This window comes from Egretta garzetta, unplaced genomic scaffold (genome assembly GCF_000687185.1).
Source record: "Egretta garzetta isolate BGI_Z169 unplaced genomic scaffold, ASM68718v1 scaffold154, whole genome shotgun sequence".
In the NCBI taxonomy this organism is placed as follows: Eukaryota; Metazoa; Chordata; class Aves; order Pelecaniformes; family Ardeidae; genus Egretta; species Egretta garzetta.
In genome coordinates, this window is record NW_009259600.1 from 369,374 (window position 1) to 392,363 (window position 22,990).

At 39.8% G+C, this 22,990-nt stretch overlaps 1 protein-coding gene across 1 annotated transcript; it reads left to right on the forward strand.

The window, feature by feature from the left end:
- Positions 1–2,766: 2,766 nt before the first annotated feature.
- OSGIN2 (oxidative stress induced growth inhibitor family member 2) lies at positions 2,767–13,728 on the forward strand. Its single transcript, XM_009638327.2, has 5 exons — positions 2,767–2,848; positions 7,634–7,770; positions 9,882–10,073; positions 10,707–10,798; positions 12,681–13,728. Exons 1-5 carry the CDS (start codon positions 2,782–2,784, stop codon positions 13,726–13,728), a joined length of 1,536 nt encoding a protein of 511 aa, XP_009636622.1. The 5' UTR covers positions 2,767–2,781.
- Positions 13,729–22,990: the final 9,262 nt, after the last annotated feature.

Below are 22,990 nucleotides of genomic sequence, written 5' to 3' on the forward strand. Positions count from 1 at the left end.
GGCCGATGCCCGGTTTCGCTTCGGGGCTCGTAGCGCGGCCCCGTCGGGGATCCCGGTCCTGGTGGGCATCGCTCTTCCCGGTTGCTTAAAAAAGCCCCGTGTTAAATTTGCTTCCCAAAGTGCCAGCTTGAGACCAAATTTGAATTCCTTTTATATAACGAGTTTTCCGTTAACCGCCCACTGCAGCCGGTTTACTAAATTTTTTGCTAAGAGTATGTAGGGAATTCTAGGACCTTGCAAAACTGCTACCTGAAAAAGGCACCTTTTGCTTTAATAACCTGCAATAAATGAAGACTTATTGTGAAAAGAATTATTCTTTGTTTTTTAAAGGGAGAAAAACATTTACGTATATGCTGTGTTTTTTTCTCAATGGGTTTTTCACATGAAATTAAAAGTAATTGACTAAGAAGCATTAAAAAGCAAAAAAACCTGTATGAACAGTTGTAAGACTTTAGGTGTTTGACAGAATGTAATTTTGAAGGTTATTTGCTATGACCAGCATAAGGTAAACTAAGCTTTGGCACTGACTCATCTTTTGGCCCACTTGCGTCTCTGCAGGACTAGGGCCGTAGATATTTTTACCAAATCCCCACCACTGCAAAGCTGTCTACCGTGAGTTTGTATCAATATAAAAACTTCCGGTACTTGATGGTTTTCGGTGTTGTTCAAAGGCTAGGAAGGTGGTGGTGGTGGTAGCGGCCACTAAGTTAAGATCTTACTGAGTTCTGGCATGATGTTCTTGCGAAGGACGTACCTGCTCCTGACAGAAGTCCTTCACCTGCTTCAGGTGTGCAGTAGCTGAGAAACTGCACGTTGTATGCGGACGTTCCTGTGCAAAATTAGATGCTGAGTTATACAAGTTGGGTATTTTGTGATACGCTAGCTAAGCTGCAACAGAAGCAACATTTTTGTCCTTAGAGATTCTTTTGTAGCCTGCAGCATGGTGCCTATATCCAGTAAAAGAAGTTTTGAAATGTTTCTTCTGGTTTTTATCTTCCATCTAGCACAGCAGGTATATTAAAACAACACTAGAACACGTGTGCTCTCTTTAAGCCTGTCTTTTGCAAAGCATAGCGTAGTATTGCCTTAGTTAACGTTGAGCAAAGGCTGGAAAATAATACAGTCTGCCCGTACCTACCTAAAAATGGAGGTGAAAAAAGCAGTGTGATAATTAGATCTCTCCTCTCTGCCTTCTACTCATCTTCACCTAACTTGCACTGTTTGTTAGTATGTTACGTACCCCCAAGATCACAAAGAGCTAATGCGCAGCTGTAATCAAACAAGTAAGCACATAATTTGCAAACTTTTTTTTTGTTGTAGTGCAGGAAATACAGATATAAAGTATGTTTTATATAACTACAAGCTTAGAACAGCTCCCTACCCTTTTTAACAAGGAGATAACCATCAGCAAGCTGTACTGCGCTGTGTACCAGGGCTGTTATTACTGTGCAGCTCTGTCTCTAGCGTTACTTCAGACTTACAGAGGAAAGGCTTTTGGAATACGTAGCAGAACCTTCAGTGTTGTGGGAGGTGAGGTGGTGCGTAATGTACGTGGCTTCTCGAAGGCCATGAGAATGGGATCAGGGTCTTACCCTTTTGGTCCCATGTAGAAGAATAATTCCTGAAGTACTAGCATAGCTTTAAGGTATGCAAATCCTTAGGAAAAAAAAAAGAGTACTTCTGTTTATTAAGTTAATTATTAAAACTGTGTTTGTAAAGGGAGTTAATTTTTTTAATAAAGGAGCCGTTAAGCCTTTGTTTTGAAGACTTAATAAAATAGCTGCCAATAACAGACTATTTTTAATTGGCCCCTGCTTTTCTAACTAAACAGATAGCACGTGCTTCTTCCAGGACCTGCAAAGGCTTCAGAAAGGACTCCTGAATAACTAAGCAGCAAAGAATATGAAAGAAGTCTTCATAGTCTAGAAGCACATATAGACAGTGAAGAGTTACAAGAGGAACCTCCGTGGATGTTACAAAGAACTGAGAAATCTAGGAAAATGACGAGGGGTGAAAGCAGTCTGCTGCTCAGTAGCTGACCTGACTGCGTGGCAACTCCCTTTATGAAAAGTTGTCTTTTAACAGTGATAAAATGGATCATGTCTGGGGCTTACCAGGGTTCACACTTTTCTTCATCTTCACACCACTGCCAGCTTTAACCAGCCTTAATTCTACCCGAACAGAAATTTGTTGAGGCAAAGTCCTCTGTGCTGCTCAGTAGGTAGGAAGGGATGCGAACGGCTGCTGTTGTACCTTAGCTGCTCCGTCAGCCTTTGGCCAGCCTCAGTGTTGTTAATTGGCTAGGCAGCCTGTATATCTCCTCTTTGATAAGGATAATGAGGAATGAGTTCTGCTGTGTGGGGGATCAAAATAGTGCTTGTTGGTTATACTTTGCCTTTGTATAAGCTGAAATTAGAAATCTGCATCTCTGCAGAGCCATCTGTGCCTTTTTGTTATCCTTCTGTAGACTTTCTAGGAGAAAGTGGACTTTTTAAAAATCGTCTGTTAGAAAAGCTGTGCTGAAGAGTAAAATTTTGTAGATTGGGTGAGGCAGATCTGGTTTGGTCTTGGTTTTGCCAGTTCCATGGCTCTTAAAGTAAGGCATCAAAAGCAACTTTATTTTTGAAGAGACTGTTCTGACAACAGTTCAATTGTTTCATTTTAGTTTTCTTCCATCTGTCCTTCTTAATTAGAAGTTACAGCAGCCCTGAAACTGAAGGACAGCTTCTTAATTCCTTCGTCCAGTATTTTGGTGACAGCCTTGGGAGGAAGGTTAAAAGAATGCCTTTAATTGAAGAAACTGTTCTGCCTGGGGACTCCCTCCTTACTCTGCCTGTAGTAATAATAGGTGAGTTTTTTCACTTCTTTTAAGGTTCACTGTCACTGCCATTGCCTTTATAGACCTGCTGCATGAAGTCATTTATCATTAAATAACTAATGCTTAGCATCCTTATGTTTATTAGAGTAATACAGTTGTTATGATTAATGCAGTACCATAAAGTTATGTTAAGGGACTTGCTGTTAGAGCATATTTGAATTCAGATTGTGCTTTGACAAAATGAAACACATTATTTGGCAGGAGATACGTGAGTCTCAACAGAAGAACTGTTTCAATTCTAGTGTTGATCACATAGGCTTTGATTAATGTAGTGTGTACTTCAGGTTGCATGGAGGTTGTTGATGGTGCACCAGTAGAAATTTGTGAAGTCAGATGGGACAGTGAAAAGCATAATGTAAAATGTCTGCTGTATGTTGGTTAGATGCTAACCTCTCTCATTAATGGCCTTTTTCTGTGTTGCGTCCATCACTAATGTCTGAATATTGTCCCATCTTTTCCAAAATGAATCCAAGTCAGTTCAACCAGTTTAAAACAATAAGTTGTAGTTTTGATTAAATAGTTAAAGGTTTGCATTTGTAAAACCTTGCCGAGTGACAGGAGAGCAGAGGGAGCAGACTCCTTAGGTACACAGCTTAATTGAGAGTGCCAGCATGATTTGTATTGGGCCAAGGTTTTTCAGCAACAGCTGGTCACCAGCTCCTTACCGCCATGACTTGATGAAGGGATAAAGAAAAGATCTGGAGTAAAGGAGGTTTTCAGTAATCTAGTCCAAAGCTGTTGGGACTACAGCAAACCAACAGCTTTAATTGTACCTGCAAACAAGCAGAGATTCCAGAGAATGGTGTTCCAGTGTGACGTGCTCACAGTACATCTCCACAACTTTGAAAGACTGGTGTTCGTACCGTGTCTGTTCTCAAAGCTCTCTTCATGATAGCTTAAAATAGTGCTCATGTAATACACTTATGTGGATGTGACAGACGTGAATCAGTTGCTGAGTTGTGCATCATAGTTGAAGAGCAACAGTTTCCTGGCATATTGTCAACCTTAGTATAGGTTTGCCATATGGTTAATGACTCAGTTTTCGCTGTTTAAGTTTTGCAAACACGCATTATGCAAATACCTGTGCTCAATACTTATTTTGCCTAGAATGCCTTTCTATGTGCTGACAACAAACACAGCTGCCTTGGCTATTTCTCCTTGCAAAACATGTATGTTGCCCAAATGCTTGTTCACAGGTACTTTTGAGACCCTTCACAAGCTGGGCTTTCTCCATTGGCATTCTATTATCACTAATTCATTGGCTGGCTGAAGAGCTTTAGAAGGGATCTAAAATGATTTAATAATGTAGTAGAAGACTATAAAAATAGTTGTCATCCCCCACCCCCACCCCCCCGTATATGTATGCACACACACTTATCTACTGGTTTAATCATCTCTGTGTGATTCCTGTGTAGCTGGAGTTAAACATTCTTTTAGCTTCCTAGAACCATCTTCTTCTCATTGCACTATTTTGTTAATCAGAAAGAAAAAGATGGCACACGTGTAAGCAGTTAACTTAGTGATGAAACAATAACTTATATTGCCCTTTCTTTAACTTCATTATCCCCTTTTTCCCCTGTATGATGCCCAGTTTAAGATTTGATTCTCAGCTTGTGCTATATATTGTACCGCAGTTCTGCCCAGAGTCACGTAGATACTGTGGCATTACTAAGTAACTTCTGTGCTATACCTGTCGTCTTCAAGAAATGGGGAAGAAAAGAATACATTCCTTTTGAATGAGTTGGGATTGAAGAATTTCATGCTGGAGCTCTAAGTCTAGAGGATGTTCTGTGCTAAACACTTCCATCTTCTGCACTAGTTTTGATCATTACTCTATAAACACAATGTTTTAATTTTTCATCCAAGTAACAAGGCTGTTAAGATGTTTGAAGTTGATTATTTGCTTTAAATTTAGAAACGTAATGTAAAGATGATTGCACTGTAGTTTACTGTTGATCGGGAGAAGCTTTTGCTGCTACATTAATTAATATTAATGGCTGCTTAAATGAACGGGGCCATGGGGTTTTGGGGAACATTGATTTTATATCTAAAGTTTGTATAATAGTAATATCTCTCAGTTGCGATCAGAGACGTTATTGGAGGCATTGTATGTAAATAAAAAGCAAACTCCTCAGGTATAAATTCTTCATTTCAAAATATTCCACCCCCCAAGGATTTTTTTAGAAATTCACAAGTCTAATTGCAGACCTTGCAGCTGCACGTTAATCTTGTGTGTTCTTGAGAGCATATCCACAAGGGAATTTCTTTCTCCTGGGCTTAGTCTGCTCAAAGAATAGGAACAGGGTTTGGATCTGAATCAGCTCTCTGGATGGTCCCAGGGGAGGGGCTAGGGAGCTCAGTGACAGTAATTCACCTTAAAACAATCCTGTCCTCAGTAATTTCCTTGGCCTTTGCCGGCCTTTGCCAGCCTTTGTTTTGGCAGCTTTTGTTATCCATTTGGTTCTTTTTAGTCTTAGCCAGTAGGAATAATCTTCAGCATGGCATCCTTGGATATGGCACGCGTTTTCCTCTCTCCGTCATGGACTAGCTTCCTTTATGCCTCAGTAGGAAAAAAAAAATCTAGCTATGCACTTGTAAAAAGAAAAAAATTACTTTTACTGTGCGCGAGTTATACAATTCTAAAAATACAGGAAAAAAATATTTACTCAGTCGTGGGAATGCTTGTGAACAATAGGTATGATTAGAATGTTTTCACAACTTCATATGATTTTGTTACTGATGGTTTCAATGTATTGCAAAGGTTCTCTCTCAAATCCATCTCCAACATGTCCAGGGGGTGACTGGAAAGGCTTGCATCCAGCTTAAGCTTTAAATTCATTCCTGGGCTGAGGCATACCCAGCTATCTCATGCTGGTCTGTTTGTGGGAGGGTAGAACAGTGTGAGAGTAAGGAACAGCATTTTCACTGTCTGAAAGATTCCTTATGGTCTTTTTTTGTAAATGGGAAAATAAGAATGGAAATGGTTTGGGAAATAATACAGGCAGGATCACCAATATTTAAACCTTTTGTTACAGACTTTTGATTTGACTGTCTTGGAGATCCTAGTGGTGGAAATCCATGGCTTTCCTAGGCAGTCTTTTTCCAGTGCTTTATGGTCCTTATAGTACACAGGGACTCTTAATGCCTTTATTTTTGCCTCCTTATTTTGGTGCAAAACTCAGACTGTTTGGTAGAAGCCTTTAAGGGACTCATTGTGCAGTCTCATGTACTTGATCAGGCTCTAGGCCTTTGGAGAAAATGTGCTGATTGAAGATTTTTTTACAATTTAGCAGTCCCAGCCTTTGAAGAGCTCATTTGTAGTGAGCCCACATGGTTTTCTTGTAGCCTGTGGCTGTGACTGGTCTACGGACTCAGCATTGTAAGAAAGTATGGGTTGTAACTCTGCTGGGGGCCAGAGTGACGGGTGTAGCTTGGTGGAGGAGGAAAAAGAAATCTGATGTATGAACAGAGTCTCACCAAACTGATGGGGGGATTTAGGGACTGGGAGATCAGAAAAGGAAGACGACAGAGGCATTGGAGAAGTGGGAGTGGAAACAGGTGATGGACATTCTATGTGCAGTGGTGATGAGGAACAGGAAAGGACAGGTGAACTCTTGAGCTCGAGAGTTGAAACAGAAGGAAGAAAGACCTAGCATCCTAACAATGAATGCTATGTAAATGCATGAATGAATTAGTAACTTTACTTTTAGCCCAGAATTTGAATAGTCTGTGGTAAATGCCATGTGTGCCACTCTAGATAGAAAACAAAGACAAAATACTGAATAGTGCCTCATTAGGAGAACACTGTGCTCTTCAATCAGTTAATGAGGAAGAGGAGCTATAGAAATAATAGTACATAGTCACATGTTTAAATTCTGTATCATAGCACATACTTTTCTGACTTCAGCTTTCCCTAGCTTTCGATATCTGACTTTGCAACATATTTGCGTATTATGAATATGGTCCCCTACTTTGTTTAATCCTAGTCAAACAAATAGGAATAATTATCTTATGGTAACATTTTGGTCTCATCCATTTCACACCTTTAATAACAATTGGAAAATAAGTTAGTCTATTCAAATTGCAGTAATGCACATAATTTAATTATAAAACATTACCAAAAGGATATAGAAGGATGTTTGCACTGATACTACTACTGAATGATGAATGTGGTCTTACATGAATTTCTTGTAATTTACAACTTACTGTATCTGCCTTCACTCAGCTTTTACGTTGCTGTTGTGCTGTGTCTCTAGCTTCTCATGACTTGCACAGTCTTCAGCTTTCTGCTTGTCTCGTTATTTTATGATCAGATCTGAAGAGCATATACTCTAGGTTGTCTTTCTGTTCTGTGTTTTGCAGTACCCAATGTAAGTGGGAACACAAAGTTGTAAGATGGCAACAATATTCAGGTATCGCTGTGATTGACAAGTAGACTAGATCTTACCCATCGGATCATTTTCACACAAGAATAGTGAATTTGACATACTCAATTACGAAATTCCTTTATATGCATTTTATTTCATGGTGTAAACAGTCATTCATTTCTTGTAACCTGAAAAACATTTTGCTCACTTTATTTGGAAGAAGTTCTTATGGTAGGCTTTACTTTACTGTGAAGTTTATAAGCTGCTTTGAATCAGGACAGTGTCACACTATACTATTTTAGTATGATTTTGTTGCTGGTTATTTAGTGACTTTGCAAACTTTAGGTTTTGACATTTTTACTAAAGCAGTAACTTCTTTCTTTAATAGGAAATGGACCTTCAGGAATTTGTCTTTCTTACCTGCTTTCTGGATACAGGCCATATTTGTCTCCTGAAGCTATACACCCGAACCCCATTCTACATACAAAATTAGAAGAAGCTCGACATCTTTCCATTGTTGATCAAGTAAGCTTTGAATCATAGAATTATAGAATGCTTTGGGTTGGAAGGGACCTTAAAGATCACCTAGTTCCAACTCCCCTGCCATGGGCAGGGACACCTTCCACTAGACCAGGTTCCTCAAAGCCCCATCCAACCTGGCCTTGGTTGCCATCTTGTCTAGCTTTTTTCCTACTCCAAGCTGAATTATGAAACAGTAGGCTTTCTTTAATGATCCTGTTTAAAATGCTTTTGCAACTTACATAAGTAGTGCCATAGACAAAGAAAGACTTAATATTCTCAGCCCACAAAGAATTAGACCACAGTAAAGCTCAGTAACTGTGTGGCCTCAACCAACTAGATTTATCTCTTTGCTGTAAAATAAAGAGCTGTATATGTCATCTTCAGTGGCTTGTAACAAATTATATATAGGGCACTTCAGATGAAAAGCTATGCATTTTAAGAACTGCTTATCCAAAAACATTATGCAGGTTTCATTGTGAAGAACCAGCCCACTTACCTAATTGCATTTCTAATGCATTAATAAGTTATTTTGTTATTCTGTTAATTTAAATAGAATCAACTCATGACCATTAGGTCCAGTCCTGGGGCGTGTGGTTGTTTTTGTGGTTCTTGAGGGCTTTTTTTGTAATGTTTTTTTGGTTTTGCAGTGTGCCCTTTGTTGTATTCTTACTGCTTGACAAAAGCATCTAAAGCACCACTTGGTCAGGGAGTAGCTGATGCAGGAATTCCAGCTTTCATGTCCTAGGATGTTTGGGCACTATCATAAAAGAACACATGTTGCTAACATACTTCAAGTACACATACTTCAGGTTAAAATCTTCCTAAATAGCACAATTCTTATTAAGACTTCATTTTTTAGTAATAATAGGGACATATCCTCTATAGACACAACACATTTTTCTTTTCTGAACGCTATGCATCCTTCAGTGTTTGTGTTACACTCACAATTGCTTTTGTGCTGTATTTGTTATCCTTGTATAGATCCAATTTTTCTGTCTCATTTGATTAGTTAAATCTTCTCCTTTATTGTTCTCCCCACTTGTCCATTTGTTTGCCGTCATCATTGTTTTCTACTCACTTCACTAAACTTGGTGGATAACCCACAATACTATCGCTAACTGTATTGCCTGTGTGACTAATTTGTCTAAAATACGAACACACATATGTGTTTGTAGTGGGGAAGTAGGGGTTGTTTGGCTTTGGGGGTTTTTTTGTTTGTTTCAGTGTTGTGCTGTTTGCATGTAATGTTAACTTTAAGTCTCAAGGGGGTTGTTTTTTGGCAGGAGACTAAGTTGCCTAAGCTTTTGGCTATAGATGTTTCATGTACTTCATCATTCCCCAACCCCCTGAGATTCTCCCAATTTAGGAAGCTAAACTGTCCTGTCTTTGTCAGCAGAAATTGGCCTTACAGCCAATGCTTTCTTCAGATCTCTATTCTGTCTTCAAATATTTGCCATTCGCAAAGTTTTTAGAACACGGCTGGTTAATAGATGCTGAAATGTAAACATCTTTTAAAAAGTTCTAGAAATTGTTCTCAACATTAACTCCTTTGTAAAATAAGCCTAGTTTTAGTTAATTTTTAAAAATAATACTTACAATACCTCCATTATTTCAAAATATAATAAAGTTAGTGATGGAACTACCTAAGAGCTGTCAAAGGAGCTTTTTCTACTCAATCTTTAAAACTGAATGTTTTTAGATTCCGATTTTGCTTTATGAAAATGTGGCTCCTAGAAATACTAGCAATTCTTCATTAAAAGCAGTCTGCTATCTATAAATATAAATGTCACTAAGATGCTCTGATCTCTGAATATTTGTCCCTGTATTTCTGTTTCTACAATGCATTTCAAATACTGACCTGCCCCGATTATTACTGTGTTATTAACATGTAAATTTTACATGAGTGAAATGTTTTTGTTCAGAGTTACAGAAGAACTGAATCATGGCAGTTATTTCTGAAAAGTGTTGTGATTGAATATCTACATTAAATACTTATCTCTACTTAAAATGCAACTTGAACTAATTTTCTTTTGAAATTCAGCTTCTGTGTATCAGAACAGCATGATGAACAGTAGAAGTTGCATGAACAGATCAAACTTTCTTTCTTACTTTAGGATCTGGAGTACCTGTCTGAAGGCCTCGAAGGACGCTCGTCAAACCCAGTTGCAGTGCTTTTTGATACACTGCTTCATCCTGATGCTGACTTTGGGTATGACTACCCACCAGTTTTGCACTGGAAGCTGGAACAACATAATTATATTCCCCATATAGTGCTTGGTAAAGGACCACCTGGTGGGGCTTGGCATGTGAGTAAAAACTTTGTATCACTTCCAGGGTAACTTGATAATTTTGTGGTTTGGGGGTTTTCTTACTACCTAAGGTTGTTTTAGATAGCAATGGCAATTGCAGTTTCAAGTGGTCAATTACCAAAGCCCAAATACCTTAGAGGGATGCGAAAGGAAGGAAAAAGGTGTCCTTAATTTGGGGATTTGTGACTACGACCGCTGTCTTCTGTGGGGTTTTTTATTAATTGTGATTTAATGAATTATAATTAAGAGTATTTTCTCTTACTTTTTTCTCCTGTCTTTGCATTGTTTCCAGGTGCTGTTTATACAGAATCTTAAATCTTAATGTTCATATCCTGTTGGTTTCAGACTTTCTTTTTCTTCTTGGTTTAAGTAATTTCCTTTTAGTTTCCCTTCCACTTGTTCTCTTTTCACCTTCTGTTTTATTAGATCATGCAGTTGCTCCTTAAAATAGCATCTAACTGTAACACAAAAGTAGTTCATCAACGCTTCATGTAATGTCCTGGTATTATGTTATGTTCTGATATTTTATCGCTCTAAATTAATACAATGAGAAGAACTTCGCTGTGTTTTACATAAATTTATCAATTTTAAATGTATCTGGTCATGCATCTTGTTTTTTTTTCTCTGTAGTCCATGGAAGGCTCTATGCTAACAATCAGTTTTGGAGACTGGATGGAATTGCCTGGCCTCACCTTTAAGGAGTGGGCAGCTAGCAAACGCAGGTAAAGATATCGCATAATGTATATGGGAAATGTAGTTGCTGTAAGAATCCAGGTAACATTGTTTTAAGAACTGGAAAACAGTCAAAATGATTCTGCTGCGTGTACTCTGATGGGAAAAAAAAAAAAAAGGACAGTGGTTGGCCAGAGTGCTTTGAGTGTATCGAGAGTGTACACACTAGCAGTGGTGTGTTTTAGCAACATTTCACAAAGAAGTACTGTTACTGCAAGCAGTTTTGATCAGAGTTGAGGGAAGACTGAGAGAGGAATTTGAAATCTACAGAATTGTTGGAAGTTCCTCTTTCAACATAGGTGCAACTTAAACTGCTGTACAGACTAGCTTGCTTGTAATTCAGGAAGTTGTATATTTCAGTATTTGCATTTACAGGCAAAGCTGCAGCATCTGAAATATTGCTATCTATGAATTTTATTTTTAAGAGCATAGTTCAGTATTTCCCCATGTTATTTTCTAGTAGTAAGTTTCTTGGAAAAATTTCAGAGAAGAAAAATTATTGTTTTGTCAACCTCACTGGTTTTACTTCATTATACGATTAGTTCACAAAGGTCTATGTCAGCAGGTGAACCTAGGAGTGCTCTACGTAAGCTTCTTCTAAAATATTAATTTTCCTGGCTTTGTTCTAGCAAAATTAAAGGAAGTTGTTCTACCATGTATGGCAAAAGAAGAAGTAAAATTACTTGGGCCTAGTCTTTAAGGGCAGACTGTTACTAATTTCAGGACACTTATAGTGAAGAATCTGTACCTTTGTTCTTTAATCGCTTTCTTAGATAACCATGGTAATCTTGCCTCCTTATTAACTGAAATCCCATAAGCTGCTTATTATCTGAAGCTAATTTGTTTATATTACAGTTTTCAACAATACTAAAAACAGAAATGCTGACCTTTATACTACAGTTATACAAATACTACAATTAAACAAACGTATTTAAAAGTATTGATGGTAATGAAAACTTTTAGTCATGTAAAATAGTTTCCTAAGTTCCCTTGTAACAGGTGTCGCACCATCACATTATCCTCTTCAACAAATATCTCATCTGGATTTTCAGAGTAGTAACTGGAATATTTAAAAGTACATATGCTATTATCTTGTTAATCTATGAGAATGAGTAGCCCAATTTCTTGTGAATACGCTTTTAAGCATAATTCAGTGTCAATCCTGATGTTCACTATGGTTTCTTTTGCCTTCTTCCTAAGCTTACTTCTAAAAAAGCAGCAAAATTCATGCACCTGTTCAAAATAATTACATTTTCAGCTTATTTTTTGATAATCCTATTTACATAGTTGTGTTAAGGTTCTGTGTCATACTTGCTTTGTTCATTCCTGTGGTATGAAACTACTTCATTTGATACTTACTGAATGTTTATCTGTAGCCAAAGGAGAGATCTTTTGCAAACTGTAATGAAGAATACTTGACTCAAGTAATACATCGAACCTCAAGTTTCAAAATAAGCACTTAACAACTACTGTGATATTTAATTACTTACATCCTAAGTAAGTGTATTCTCACTGAGTACAAGTTTAGCCAGTATTGTATTGTTGACGGTCGTGACGCTAAACTGGCTCTGTAAAATTCTTCCATAGAGACTTACTGTGATACTGCACAGTTTCGTTTTATGCTTAATTTGTTAATCGCCATAGCACCTTGTAAATCTTTACAACTATTAAAAAAAACCCACCTTGGCTTGTCTTGTCTTCAAGAGAACAGATAAAATAAATTGGTTGCATTTAAAGATATTGAACCCAGTCTCAGTTACACCAAGCAGATTCAATCCTCTTAAATTTGGCTGTCACGTGGTATGTCATATATGATATTCAGATTACCAATAAGGTCTAAATATTAACTGAAACCATTTGCTTTTGTTTCAGAAATATAAAGAGTGATCGAGTAATGCCAGAGGAAATAGCTTGTTATTATAAACACTATGTTAAAGTCATGGGTCTCCAAAAGAATTTCAGAGACAACGTTTACATAACGTCAGTATCAAGGCTTTACCGAGGAAAGGATGATGAAGACAGAAGTCAATTAAATGAAAATATTTCAACACAGCATTTGGAAATGGAGGATGGACAGGAATCGCTGATTAAGAGAAACTGGGAAGTCAGAGGTTATCAGCGAGCAACAGATGGTTCTCATGTGCCCTTCTGCCTCTTTGCTGAGAATGTGGCTCTTGCCACAGGAACCTTTGATTCTCCTGGACGACTACAAGTTGAAGGAGAAGACTTCCCTTTTGTGCTTCATTCCATGTCTGACTTCGGAGCCGCTATCAGCAAAGGGAAGTTACGTGGGAAGGCAGACCCTGTGTTAATTGTGGGTGCTGGACTTACAGCAGCTGATGCAGTACTGTGTGCCTACAACAACAACATCCCAGTAATCCATGTGTTCCGTAGAAGAGTTACCGATACGAGTCTAATTTTCAAACAGTTACCTAAAAAGCTTTACCCCGAATACCATAAGGTCTATCATATGATGTGTACGCAGTCACATACTGTGGACTCTAATCTACATTCTGCTTACACTAGTTTCCCTGAACACAATGTACTTTCCTTCAAGCCTGAAATGAAATGTGTTCTTCAGAGTGCCTCCGGACTGAAGAAAATTTTGAAGTTTTCTGTAGCCTTAGTTTTGATAGGTTCTCACCCAAATCTTTTCTTTCTAAAGGACCAAGGACATAGCATAGGTCATCACTCTAATCAGCCCATCACATGCAAGGGGAATCCTATAGAGATTGATCCATACACTTACGAATGCACTAAAGAAGCTAACCTCTTCGCTTTAGGTCCTCTGGTGGGAGACAACTTTGTACGGTTTTTAAAAGGAGGTGCATTGGGCATTGCACGATGCTTGGCAATAAGACAAAAAAAGAAACATGAATTGATTGAAGGTGGGGATGGAGGAGGTGATGGGGTACCATAAATGAGACGTTAGAAACTTTCACATACAGGATTACAGACGTAGTCTAACAGAACACTCACTGACAGCAAAAGTTGATAGCAGTCACATTTCTGTTGTATACAAGTAACCTGCGCTTGTATTGCTTGGTAAAGGATGCTGATACCACAATACTTCACCTTTTCAAAGTACAAAAAAATTGATCTGCTATTACAACTGATCTCAACTGGAATGACTTCCAGATAAACAGAAAATGAGACTAACTTACATTGACCTGCCTGTCGTCTCTTGCTCAGCTAAAAGAGCAGACTTCCTCTGGGAAAAGCAATGCCTACCAGAGTGGCTTTACATTTTAGTGTCAGATGTGACAAAGTATTTTTACCATAAAATTAAAATAACTTCTAAAAGCAGAAAGCTTGCTTAGTACAAAGTGATTCTTGGTCCCAAAGCAAATTTGGAGCCTTCTGCTTGAAACAAGGATTTTATTTATTTGCCACAGTAATACAGGGATACCTTGAGCACTTAGTAAAACGGTTTTTACTATTTACTATAACAAGGATTTCTCTAAGCAAGAAGTTTTCCTCAACAGTTATAAATTATCCAATTCGATAATTGCAATAAAAGAATAAGCATTCCCATCTAATCTTTAACGCACGATTTGCCACTTAAAACATTCATGTTTTTTGACACCATGCCTAGAGTTGGGTGAGTGCAGAAAGACTTAACATGAGATGTTCCCCTACAGCGATATGTACCTTCTGAGAACACTCATTAACATAAACAATAAAGTACTGATATAAGTGCTCTTATTACAGTGTCAGCATAATGAATATCTAGCGTACTACTGAAAAATTAAGTACATGACAAAACTTAAGGTGTTTTTGCTTCCTAGCTCAGGAAGACTGAATGGGATCACTTGACTGATAAAGGTGGGTGATAGATATTCTCATGTCCCATTTGACCAAGTACTGGTTATTTCTCTTTTTTTCTAGAGCAGCACATAACACTAAAGCTACTTCAGCCTGCAGTTTTTGAAACTTGAAAAAGGCTTGCATCTCACAGCCGGCTAAAAAATAATCAAACCAAACCCAAACCATGCCGTAGTTCCTATAAATCTTAAAGCTTGTTATGAAAGACAAAGACTTAACTTGTACCTACCTCTGAATTGAAGTTTCACCTTTCTGCTCTATGACGTAAGACCTAGATTTCATTTGCTGGGTTTGAGAGTAGATAGTTTACCTAAACATGCTCATGGGTTGTTCACCATAGTGAGGTAAGCAACAGCTCGTCAGAAGACTTAAGTTATCTTCCAGAACTCTCAATAGACCAAGTGCTTGGTTTTAACTGATTTATTGCCAAACATTTTAATTCAGGTCCAGTGTGATGGAATAGATGTTACTTAATTTAATCTTTTGTTTGGGGCTTTTTTTTTTTGTGTTGAAGAATGTCATGTTAGTTTAAGGTATTGTATTTGCATGATTAAAATCTCCGTACTAGAACTTGAACAGATTTTGAAAAGGAAATTAGGCTTAGACTTTGTGAAACTGCTAGTGCTTGCTGGTTTCCCAGCTGTCGAACTCCCTTAAGTTGTAGATACCTATATGCAATAAATGCCTGTTTTCTGTGCCTGCTGCATTAGGGGGTTCTGTGGCTACTGCAGGCCTTTATGCATCTGAGTAAGTTACTCAGGCTTTGGACATAGAAGTTGAAAAGGTAAAGTATGCAAGGATTAAAATGAGAGTATCTTCATTGAAAGTCCAAAGTCATTTATGAAATGATGCTTCTAATAACAACTTTTAATTTAGAGCCAACTTAATTGCATAAAAATAAACACAGACAAGGCAAAACTTGTATGAATTTTTGCATTGCCTACATGGTTGGATTTAACCATGCATTGTCAATACTAGTTAAGATACTTTCTTTATACTTCTGTTTGAGCTGGTTTTAATTATGATAAATTTTAGGCTTATTTTCTTCATAATTGAATTGATATTCTATAATTTGCCTTCTTTGGCAGAAGTTGTGTGTGTATAGATCTGTCCTAAACTTGTGATACCTAATGACTTTAACTGCAAATCAGTGTTACAAGTGCTGAATACTTGATTGTAGAACTTCATTGCAGTTACATATTGGGAACACATCTGCGCTGTGATTACATTCCTTCAGTTTTGTGTCAGTATAAATGTCCAAATACAACGTATCATGGCATGTTACCGCATTTTCATGTGTCACGTGAAACATTTGAAATGCCAATAAGACAAAGGGAGCAATTTAATTCAACGGCTGTTTTGCAAAAGGGGCAGAAAAGCTTCAACCAGCCACATCTCTCCCCTCAGCTGCTGCAGCTGCCTTACAGGCTGTGTGGTGGTGTGACAAATTCGCAGCAGAGATGTTTGTCCTGTTATTACACAGGTATCTTCCGCAGAAGGGTTGCAGCACCTTGAGGTTTAACTGCTTTTTTCTGCTACCAGTCTTGCCAGTATTTTTGAGATAAAAAATTCGCACGTGAGACCCCTTAGTTGGGCAGAGCTTTTTTCCCCTCAGTAGTCATGTATAAAAATACTTTTTTCAGCCAAAGCTTTACTAAAAAAATCATCCTGTTTCTTCTAGGAATTGCTAGTTTTAAAGTTGTGGCCAGACTTTCTCATGACTGGGTTTCTGATTTTTAGAGAAACTTCAGTTTCTCTTCTCTTTGGTATTTTGAGACAATAAGAAATGTAAAAACTCAAGCTTTGCCTTAGGATAGTCTTACCTAAAGCATTATGTCATACTTACTGCATTTATTGTGGGTTAGTTGTTGGCACTGAATAGTTGTCTTTTGGGGAAATATTTTGTTTCTCAGATTTAAAAAAAAAAAAAAAAAATTTAATTTCCTGTATGTTATAATAGCTCCCAGAAGGGAGGCTGTTTGGTTCTTTCAGCTCTTCTTTCAGTGGGAAAGGTAAACTTTTAAACATCGTGGATTTAAAAAGGATGCTTACTACTTGAGGTTTATTACTAAAATACAGGAAGAACATGATTTTTAACAAAAGGAATTTAATTTCCATTTGCAGAGTTTGTAAAATATGTTAACCTATACTGTGTATTTTCTTATAGGCTAGTGGGAAAATGTCTCTTACATTTGGGTTTGGTTCTTAACACTGAATGTGTCTCCTAGCTAAATTATTGCTAAGATTGTTTTGAGTAGTGTCCAGCTGTTGAACTGGGGCTCAGACTTGTCATAGAAGATTTCCCGAACCATCTGCCTCGTATGTGATGATTTAACGGTAGGTGCTCGTTAATGAAGGCAGCTGACGGGGCAGCCAGAAAGCAGCACAGCCTTTCTTTTGGTTTCCAGGAGATGATTGACTTCTGCTTAAACCACTTTCCACAAAAGAGTAAGGCTAAGTCTTACCCTGGTGAGTAAACACAGAAATCCTTCCTGCAAGCAATCCAGAGAGAGTGGTGGCAATAACGCTGGGTTCTTCTGTCTCTTAGGAAAAACGCATTGCCTCGGGCCAGCAACCTGGGCTTGCCAGTGAACGCGTGGGAAGCGTATAGCTCGCAGAAACAGCGCCTATACACTGAGTATGGGACACCGAAGTGCATCCCGCAGCTGTAGGTCCCCACTCCTCAGCACTTAGGGAATTGTTGGGATATACTGTGTTTTCCTTCTGGCCTGGTGAGTGTAGGCACCTTTTTTTTTTTTTTTTTAATTATTAATTTCATAGAGTGATGGTTGCATAATCAAAAATACTAATTTTGCAGAGGGAAGTGGCTGTAGCTTCTTTCTCTCGCAGCCTGTGAAAAGAAGGGCAGAGCCAGAAATCCAGAGTACTTACTCAAAGCTGGAGGAAATCAAATGAAGACCCAGACTTCGAGGCAGGCCTGACCCACGTATCCAGTTGAAAGGAAGAAAAGTCCATTTTTAGGCCAACTGCCCTTGAGAGAAAGAAGTGGTGTAAAATTTGCAAACTTCCAGTGAGTGCCTCACTGATAACAAGCCATGACCAAGTGAGGAATGATGGGAGGAAAGCAGAAAAAATCTGAGCCATGTGAACTGCAAAGCGCTATAGGTGCCGAAGTGAATTCATGCAGGGTTGACAGGCTGGTGGTCTCCCACCCTCTTGCATCAAGGTCTGCATACTGTAACTTCAGAGCTCGGCGCCGGAGCTGTTAGTCTCACGTGTGACCATGTATTTTTAATTGGCTCTTCACTGAAGTTACGCTGAAGTGCAACATGCATGCATGAGCCAAGAAGCAATTGCATTTGCTCCAGAAGCTGTAGGACTGCATTGGTAAGGTGGTGTGCCAAGAGGCAGGACTTGGTTGCTCTGGTACCGTATTTTCTACTTCTGAGAAAGCAAGCAGGTTATTTTCGTGTAATAGCGGAATCTGTGCCATGCTAGCTTCCAAACCTTTCTAAACAGCAAGAGGTAGCACATGTATTCCTTAAAGGCAGCTGATTATTCAATTTTATTATCAGCCACAGAGCAATGATTTCATTTTGAAGAAGCTGTGGAACAGAAAATGCTGAAAGGTTTATACTGTTACATTTTAATTTAGATAATATTTTAGAGCCTTCCAATAACAATGTTCTCTCAGCATTTTGGATTATTTTTTGAGGTGTTGAACACAATACCTCAACTGATGTGAGAGCTTTTTAGACATTTGCTTCCCCTTTTTCCCCTTGCCCAACCTGAAGGAAAAGTCACACTTTGTTTGAAATAACCGTAATACCTGATTCTATTTAGCAGAAACAATGAAAACGCAAACATTCTTTGACAGAGAAAGGAAGGCTTTGGTGGCATAGAATCATAGAATGTTTTGGTTGGAAGGGACCCCTAGAGGTCATCTAGTCCAACCCCGGCATTAAGGGCACAAAGCTGAAACTAGAACATTGAATTATGAACAGCGTGGGTTTGTTTTCTTTTTTTAAAAAAAGGCTGTATTTTAGGGACTATGGTACACATACGGTGTTTGAGTTTAGCTAATTTTTGACACTTGAATTACACAAGGAAGTGTGAGGTCAAGGATGAATTGGGTGTATGGTACAAAGATTACGGGGGGGAAAAAAGTGTGAGAGTGTAAGTTAGTAACTATAGTGAAGCTAAGCGCTGTTAAGGATGGTTTTGTCTTTGCAGACACATTTTGGCTTAAACAAACCCTGAACTTGAGTTCACATTACACCTGTCTGCACGCTAGCTGGTTTTCTAACAACGATAATTTTTTACTTAAGGGGCATACTAAGCCAACTTTTATAACCTAGTGGTCATCAGTAATCATCAAAACCAGGAAGAAAATGTATTTCCTATTCTTAGTTCTCCTACCCTTTTGAAATTACTTGTTGTGGAGACTGAGTTAACTTAATTTGCATTTTCTTCCTCTGTCTCTTTATTCTGGCATCACTGGCAATGTGCAAGCGTCAGCCTACATTGCCTACAGCAGACACTTTAATAAACCAAAATTCAGCTTCATGTTCCTGGACACCCTCTGTAGACTTACATGCCAGTGTAAAGAAAATTAACAACTAGGTTTGTCATGTATTCACAAAATATTATGGAATCCTGGCATTTTTACCGGTACATGAATAAAAAATACTTTGTCCACAAATCTAAAGGTAGAGACAAGGTGATAGAGGTGATACAGTTCCAGGGGATACCCTGAGGAAAGGGAGGTGGTTCATTTTTCACCAGTTTGGACTCCAGGGCCAGCTTCTGTGCGAACACTGCGTTACTGCTGTTCAGACCTAATCCTGCTGCCTTACACCTGCCTGGCACAGTTTGGAAAGCCGTTACTCTGCTCTTGCCCATTCCTCTGTTAGGTCTGGTATGCTGGGTGTGGAATTCCGGATCTAAATGAGGTAGAGCCTTATGTTCATCTTACCTATATTTTTGTTCACCCGCCCAATTACACCCAGCCTTGGAGATAGCGTGCAACTGTCATTTCCATGTGTCGGTTATTTCTGCTTTTGCTGGGGTATGCTTGGGACATACCCCCTCCCCCCCCAAAAATTTTTTTGATGAGCAAAGTAAATGTGTACAGAACATCTGCCTTTTCCTTCTGAGCTGCAAGCAACTTATGCGCAAAACCTCAGCTTTGATTAGAGGATAAACCCACCTGAGGTTCGCATGCTAGGCTTGGTTTATCTTCGTGTGTGAAAACTGATGACAGAGGGAAGGCAAAAGGAGTAACATAAAAACAGGCCTAGAGGCCTCACCTAGAGGCCAATTATTTTGGGTTGGAGACATAGGGAATGCCTAAGTCAGAGGTAAAAACAGACTACAAGGAGGAAGAGGCATTCAGAGAGCTGTAGTGTTCAGGAAGAGGGAGAAGGTGTTGGTTTGCATGGACCTGGTGCTGGAGCCAGTGCTTGCGAGAGGTTGGGATAGTCAAAGCTGGGGCAGAGCAGCACGTGCAGAGTGCCAAAGCAAAGGGCAGGGGAATTTCTGAGTTGGGGAGATCTGATTTTTGTCTAGCATCTTTATAACTCTCTCACTGGAATGTGGTGGTGGTGGTTAGCAAAATGTTGTAAGAGGAAGCGCGATGAGTAACTGTAAGGAAGACAGTTCAGGCTTTGCTGCGTTTGGTTTCAGTTCTAGGGAGATACCGGAACAACCAGAACAGAGTCGGAAGTAGCTGATTTGCGAGTCAAACACCAAATGTGGCTGCATGTGACCATGGACAGATTAAAGAAGTGGAACAGCGCAAGAGAAGGGCTAGTTGCATGGGAGGAGGGAAGAAGGCAGGGTAAGAGTCAGGGCTGAGAAAACGCCTGTACAAAACAACCGGTATTAGGAGCGGGTTGGCGGCAGGTCTGTAGCAGAGACTTCAGCTGGCGTATCGGTTAGGAACCGAGGTTTGATGGTAAGCACGTGGAATAGAGCCTCGTGGGCACATCGGGCAGGGAGGTAATGAAGGGGGCTTAGTGGGCGGGAGGAAGTCGACGGGGAGGTGGGTGGAGGGAAGAAACCGCAGCCGACTGCAAACGCGCGTTCGGAATAGAGGAACTGGTGCGATGGCACAGGGGAGGCCAGCCCCGCTGCCCCAGCCCCAACTCGCTGGGCGAAACCGGGGAGGAAAAGGGCAGGAGGAAAAGGGGGATTCACATATGTGAACAAGCAGAAATAGAAAAGCAACTTCAACAGTGAGAGGAGCTTGGTTGTCTTGCCAAAAAAAGGCAGTGTCTTTCCCACCTGATGCAGGAAAGATGGGAAGTCAGCTGAAAACACCGAGTTAAACTGGAAATTAAGCATGTTGTTCCCGCAGGGATACAGCACCCATCCTCCTTGTTTGAGTGGTGCATGAAGTAATTCAATCTGCTTGAAACTGTTCAGCTAAGCTGCTGAATGCAAGACTGTACTTTAAAAGCCTTGCTAATAAAAAGTCTATTTAGTTTACGTCTTGTGTGCATCTCCTTCCTGTAAGCAGTGTGAACAAAGATAGTGCATGCTCTAAAAAAGCAATCCTAACAAACCCTCGAACAGACTTTGCGTTACACAGAAAAATGCAAGAAACAAGCTCTGAAGATAAGCTTCTGCTTAGATTTATTTTTGTGAAGAGCAGCATTTTGTCAAAAAGGTGGGCACGCTTTGCAGACTGTGGTTTGAGGCAGATGAAAGAAACCTTAGATGTCGTGTCTGAGTTACTGAACTTTATTTAAACCTTCTAAAGAAAATCAACACCACAGAAATTCTCTCAGAAAACTGGCAAACTGGATGTTGGCACCACAGGGCACAAGCCCCGCAGAAGGAAAATGGAGCATGCAGCAATAGTGCTGAAGTGCAGAATGCAAAGTTCATCACTCATGCTCACAGCTTTCACATTACCTGTAAAGCTGCCTCTCTCAACCCATATGTTTTTCCACTTTAACCGTTCTGATTCTCCCCCATCCTGTTGCAGGGGGAGCAAGTAAACAGCTGCAGGGGGCTTAGCTGCCTACTGGGGTTGGGCCACAGCAGTATGTTTTATAAAATAAACATCAGGTTAAGTAAATGTCATAGATCAGGGGTAAGGCAAATACTGATGTAATTTATTGGATGTTCAGGCTCCCAAGACTTGGAACATGTGTGGTGGGTTGACCTTGGCTGGATGCCAGGTGCCCACCAAAGCCGCTCCATCACTCCCCTCCTCAGCTGAACAGGAGAGAGAAAAGAGAAATACAGGCTCCTGGGTCAGGATAAGGACAGGAAGATCATTCACCAATTACCATCACAGGAAAAACAGACTTGACTTGGGGAAATTAATTTAATTTATTGCCAGTTAATCACAGTAGGATACTGAGAAATAGGATAAAATCTAAAACCACTTTCCCTCAGCCATTCTTTTTCCCCAGGCTCAACTTCTCTTCCAACACTTCTGCCTCCTCTCCACCAGTAGTGGAGGGGGACAGGGAATGGGGGTTGGGGTCCGTCCATCCCACGCTGTCCCTGCCGCTCCTTCCTCCCCAGGCAGGACTTCTTCCCCTCTGCAGGGCTGCAAGGGGAATCTCTGCTCTGGCGCCTGGAGCCCCTCCTGCTGCACTGGCCTGGGGGGCTGTGAGGCTGCCCCTCTCACGGATTCTCACTCCTCTCTCTGGCTGCTGTTCCACAGGTTTTTTTTTTAACCCCTCCTTAAATACATTATTCCAGAGGCGCTGCCACTGTCGCTGATGGGCTCGGCCTTGGCCAGCAGTGGGTCCGTCTTGGAGCCAGCTGGCCTTGGCTCTAATGGACACAAGGGGAAGCTTCCAGCAGCTTCTCACAGAAGCCACCCCTGTAGCCTCCCCCACTACCACAACCTTGCCACACAAACCCAATTTATCATGTAATCGCATTCTTTATCATCATCTACCTCAGAAACTTCCGTAACAGAAGGCCCAAACCAGTAAGCCAACAAACATGTTTCATCTAATGCCTGGAGCTGAAAATCATCACACAATCATGCCAGGATGGAAGAAAAGTTTCAGTATTATGAATTGGATTTGTTACATGAATTTGGAATTACAATTCAAGCCATGGGTAAGGGGTAGAGGTTTAGATGTCTTAGCTTCTCTTTTAATGCAAGCATAACTTCATGTTAAAATAGCAAAAGGCTCAGGTTCACTGATCTACAGGCTTCTCATCAACCAGACAGCAGATGCACCTGAATTAAGAAACCAAAGCATCACTTATTTGGCTCCCTCAAGTTGGACCCAAACTAGGAACAAACACTGGGAGTACCTTCAGCCAAGCGCTGATCCTACCTGTGCCATACAATGCCCTCCTCTCTCGAGAGCACACAGCTGCCTGTGAAAAGACTGCAAAAAATATGCTGTTGCAAGTGTTAA